The sequence below is a fragment of the Gossypium raimondii genome, chromosome 8 (genome assembly GCF_025698545.1).
Source record: "Gossypium raimondii isolate GPD5lz chromosome 8, ASM2569854v1, whole genome shotgun sequence".
NCBI lineage: Eukaryota > Viridiplantae > Streptophyta > Magnoliopsida > Malvales > Malvaceae > Gossypium > Gossypium raimondii.
Genome location: NC_068572.1, coordinates 52,677,590 through 52,682,380, shown reverse-complemented (window position 1 = coordinate 52,682,380; position 4,791 = coordinate 52,677,590). Strand labels below are relative to the sequence as shown.

Here is a 4,791-nt window from a genome sequence, read left to right as displayed (position 1 = left end):
TTGTCAGTTCGCTTGTAAATCTGTTAAATTGATGTTCTTGATTATAGGCTTTGAAGTGCTCGGGGACTATTTTAGCATCAAACAAAACCAGGTGTGTACCCAAAACTCAAAAAAAAAAGGATTCGGCGAAAAGCCAAAATTGCTTGCTGTTTGGACAATAGCAGTAGGCTAAATTTGAAAAATCGCCATAAATTGTAGAAATCGAATTAGAGGATAAAAAAAATATGGAATTAAAGCTTATTGAGCCTAGTTTCTCATAGAAGAAATGATACAAGTAATGAAATTGTAAATCATGAGGTATAATAAACTTTGTGAGACAAGGTTAGAATGAATTTTGGTTCCCCTGTTCTCACTTTGGAAAATCATCAAAAATTGGAGAAAAATAATTAGGGGTTAAAATTTAATGTTTCAATTATTAATGAGTCTATTTTCAATAAAAACAAATGGAAACATCATCCAAATATTGTACTAAGAGATAATTAATTTTTAGCAAAGAAGGGACAAAGTTGTCAGACAACAGAACATGGGTAAGTTTGAAGATTTTACTGTACTTATTGGCTGAACCAAAAATTTTGAAAATTTTATGGCAAAAAATTATTTGAGTCTAGTTTCAAAGACATCAAGCGGATCTTAATTCAAAATTCCGTAGCTCAAGATATAAATAATTTAGTAACAGTGACTCAAGTAGACAACTTTGAAGGAACATATAAGTAAATAGTGAAAACATATATGAATAATTAACTAGCATGGTTTTTATTAAAAATGGATCACGTGGCCAAGGCCAATTTTGGCCGAGTGGGCCACGTGAGCATGTGAGCTCATTTTCTTGAAAAGTTCTGTAATGTTGCACGGGTCACCCAAGTCGACTGTAGACCTACTATAGGGTCAATAAGCTTTACTTAGATCCTATATGTGTGATCTATCTGTCTGATTTCTATACCGAGCATGACTTATGATATCTGAATGTATGTACTATTAATTGCATAATGGCATGACATATTTTATATGTTACACTGCATCGGGGTGGGTTGATGATATTTGGAGGAAGTGTCTGAAAGGCTATTAAGCCTGTTATCTGGTAGCTCAGCTGCAACCTTTTGATTATGTGCCGCATTTCGGTACAACATGGTGTGTAGGGATGGTGAGGTTGATTTAATCCCCACATGGTGTGTAAGGTTGGACGGAGATGGTGGGTAGAGGCTGGTGGGTAGGATTCTGATTTACTATATCTGCATTCTGTATCTGATATGGGCCAAGGCCCTAATGTATTTCTGAAACTGTATCTGAACGGGCTAAGGCCCAAACTGATTCTATGATGGGCACAAGCCCCAGATTGTATCTAACTGAATTATGTTGATTATGTTTTCTATGGGGATTACACACTGAGTTTGCGAAAACTCACCCTTTCTCTGTTTAATCTGTATAGGTAATCCCCAGACTTGACGTGCCGGTGCAATGGAGGACTCAACGGTGGCCACACGTAAATTTTAGACTATTTTCCATTAATGCCTAGAATTTATCACTTATTTGGGGTTTTTGATGTATCTTCTAGATTATGGACTGGTTTGCTTTAAATTTGGGACTTTATACTATTTTTTATGGATTTTTTAAAATTACAACCCCACAAAACACGATTTTTTTCTAAAAACTAAGGTTTTTCGTAAATAGAAACGATTTTTCCTAAATTAATTGGTTACAACAGCTTCCGCCAAGAGACAAGTTTTAAAGCAAATTAACTCGTTTTTTTCGAATTAAATAAAAGCTAACTTACTGTAACGGTTTTTAAACTCAACAATCTTGTCTTCAAATCCCTTTCCATGTGACATCGCCAAATTCGGCCATAACGTCTAGGCCGGGTTTGGGGTGTTACATTTACAACCTTAGAAAGAACACCCATTAGAGATTAGAACTCATTAAACTTTTAGAAAATTTTGTGTTTATGTTTTGAGGGTTCTTTGTTTTCTAGTTTTTGGGGTTTAGTTTTTATCTCCATCTTTTGTACTTTTCATTCTTTTGCCATTATAGTAAAATTATCTTTGCCTATGGTATTTAATCCTTTTTAGAAGGGTTTTTCCACGTTAAATTTGTCTGTTCAATTTCTCAATTTCTTCTGTATTTTTTATTTGTTCGTTGCTTAATCAGGTTGATCCCTAACATGCAACATAAATGGATCACAAATCACGATACTCAGCAAAATAACAAAATACTCATGCATGATTAACATCGATTTATTAATAACAAAAATAGAACATACATTTCAAGTCATGGTTCTCAAGAATAAAATTAAACTTAAAAAACATAGCATATTATACTTAAGCTAAAGAAATTTATGCAGTAATTAAATCAAACATATAAAATAATGTTCTAATCTACATAACATAATCCTATCTCTCATCTTTATGCTTCGCCAATATCAGTCAGGTGCCTCATTAGATCATCGACCTCGCCAATGCTATCCGCGACCTACTTACCTAAGAAGTAAGACAGGAGTGGGTGAGTTTATTGAGAACTCAGTTAATAATCAGAAACCATTAGGTTATGGTTAAAATTTTTTTTGTAAACAATAGAAAATTTAGTTTGAAAATGCTTTGCGTGCGTTTGAAGATAAAATGAATGTGGACTTGGTTAGGTTTCAGTAGTTTATGCAGTCGAGAGAAGCATCCGGTTTCCAATCAATGTGTGAAAAAGAAGGGAAAAAAATCACCTGGTAATGACAATTAAATGTATATTAATGTAAATGGAATGATTTCTTTTTCAAATGAGGGCACTGTTCCAAATGGATCTCTTGTGGAACCCATGGTAGGTCTCTAGGTGCTTACCCGTGACACTTCAATCCTGTTTTTCAAGCTTGAAAACTTCCATTGACAATGTGCCAAGAATAGGAACAAAATCGGTTTGTTAGCAGTAACTACGAGCAATCTCAATGGTATTATTATAGAGGAAAATTAAAGGATTAAATAATGAAGACTCTGAACGTTTCTAGTTGCATTAGCTCATTACAGTTAAGTTTTTTGACAGCAAGTTGTATTGGGATCTTGAAATTGGAGTTCAATGTGAAAGATATGGGTTTGGTAGGATGACATACATGATACAGTCAGATTGGAATATAGCGAAATCAAAACAAAACAAAAAATGAAACCCAAGAATAAGATGAAGGTCTGGCAAGCTATACTTCAACAGGGAAGTAATTATGTTGTTCTGAATCTGGATCCATTTTGTCTTCAGCAGTTAGCTTTTGTGAGTTGTAACTATCCTAGTTCGGAACAGAGCCAGAGAAGATATTTTGTAAAAAAATAAAGTATTAGCTACCATTGTTTAGAAGACTATTAAAATCTGTCCCAATATTAGATTAATAATAAGGCTATTAGGATGAATGATATAGATAGATTAAGTGATTTGAGGGTCCCATTTTCTTCCACCATTAGAGGCTGGGACTTGCTAATATTTTGGTGTAAATCTCCACCTCACAATCACAAACGTCTGAAGTTAACGAACAATCTTCTGCCTCAACCAATTCAAATCGCAAACATTAAATTGATTTATGGTAAAAGTTTATTAACTAAGCTTACATTATAATACAACCGAGTTGTGCTCTTAAAGCACTATAAAACCCCCTTCCTTCACTCCAAATTCTCCATACTATAATTTGTACATTAGGCAAGATGGCTTCAAAAAGAACAGCATCGCTTGCCCTCTTCTTTGCCCTCAACGTTCTCTTCTTTTCTCTAGTCAGTGCTTGCGGTTCTTGCCCTTCCCCCAACCCAAAACCAAAGCCTACTCCTTGCCCATCCCCCTCAGGCAAATGCCCCCAAGATACCCTTAAGTTAGGTGTCTGTGCTGAGGTGCTTGGTTTAGTCAATGTAACTGTTGGTTCGCCCCCAGTGCAACCATGCTGCTCCCTTCTCCGAGGCCTTGCTGATCTTGAAGCTGCTGTTTGCCTTTGCACAGCACTCAAAGCTAACGTTTTGGGCATCAACCTTAATATCCCAGTTTCCCTCAGCTTGCTTCTTAACGTCTGCTCAAAGAAAGTTCCATCTGGCTTCCAATGTCCCTAATTATTGTTTCCAATTCTTTGTCTTCTTGGTGTTTTGTGTGGCTTTGAAGGTCTAATTAAGTTATTATGGTGATTGGTAATTGCTTGTTTCTTAGTGGATTGAGATTGAATAAGTGTACTACTTTCATTTATTAAAGTTTGTTCATCTAGTTTAAAGGAAAAGTATTCAGTTTGTTTATTTGAATAAACCATCCATTGTTGACTTGAAAGTGATGCTTGTATTTGGTCTTATTATATAGTCATAAACAATTTTTGTTAATTTATTACATAAAATTGTTAAATTATTTTATTTCTTTTAAATGTACAAATCCAAGACACCTCGCTTGTTTATATTGCAAGCCCTAGCAAAATATATATGAATTGGCTATATATGTATATATCAAATGAAGCCTTCCTTCATGACACTCCATTATATTTCTTTTCTTTTTAATCTTGATGGACAATTTTCAATCCTAATTCTTTATTTCTTTTATTAAGATTATATTTAATTTAAATTTGATATTTAATCTTTATATTTTTAAAATTTTTATAAAATTTTAAATATTTTATACTAATTAAAATAATTATGTGAATGTAAGAATTGCTAACTCTATTAAAATTATTTGTTAAATTTAAGTTCATTACAATGTTATTTTTTATTATATGACTACCAAGTATTTTTACTTTCAAAAGTCACGTCAACAAATTTAATGAATAAATTTTAATGGTGTTGATAATTAAACCTAAATTTTAAATTC

At 33.5% G+C, this 4,791-nt stretch overlaps 1 protein-coding gene across 1 annotated transcript; it reads left to right on the top strand.

Moving 5' to 3' along the window:
• Nucleotides 1-3,593: 3,593 nt before the first annotated feature.
• LOC105792092 (14 kDa proline-rich protein DC2.15) lies at nucleotides 3,594-4,263 on the top strand. The gene has a single exon (XM_012620490.2). The coding sequence runs from the start codon at nucleotides 3,663-3,665 to the stop codon at nucleotides 4,053-4,055; it is 393 nt and encodes a 130-aa protein (XP_012475944.1). The 5' UTR covers nucleotides 3,594-3,662; the 3' UTR covers nucleotides 4,056-4,263.
• Nucleotides 4,264-4,791: the final 528 nt, after the last annotated feature.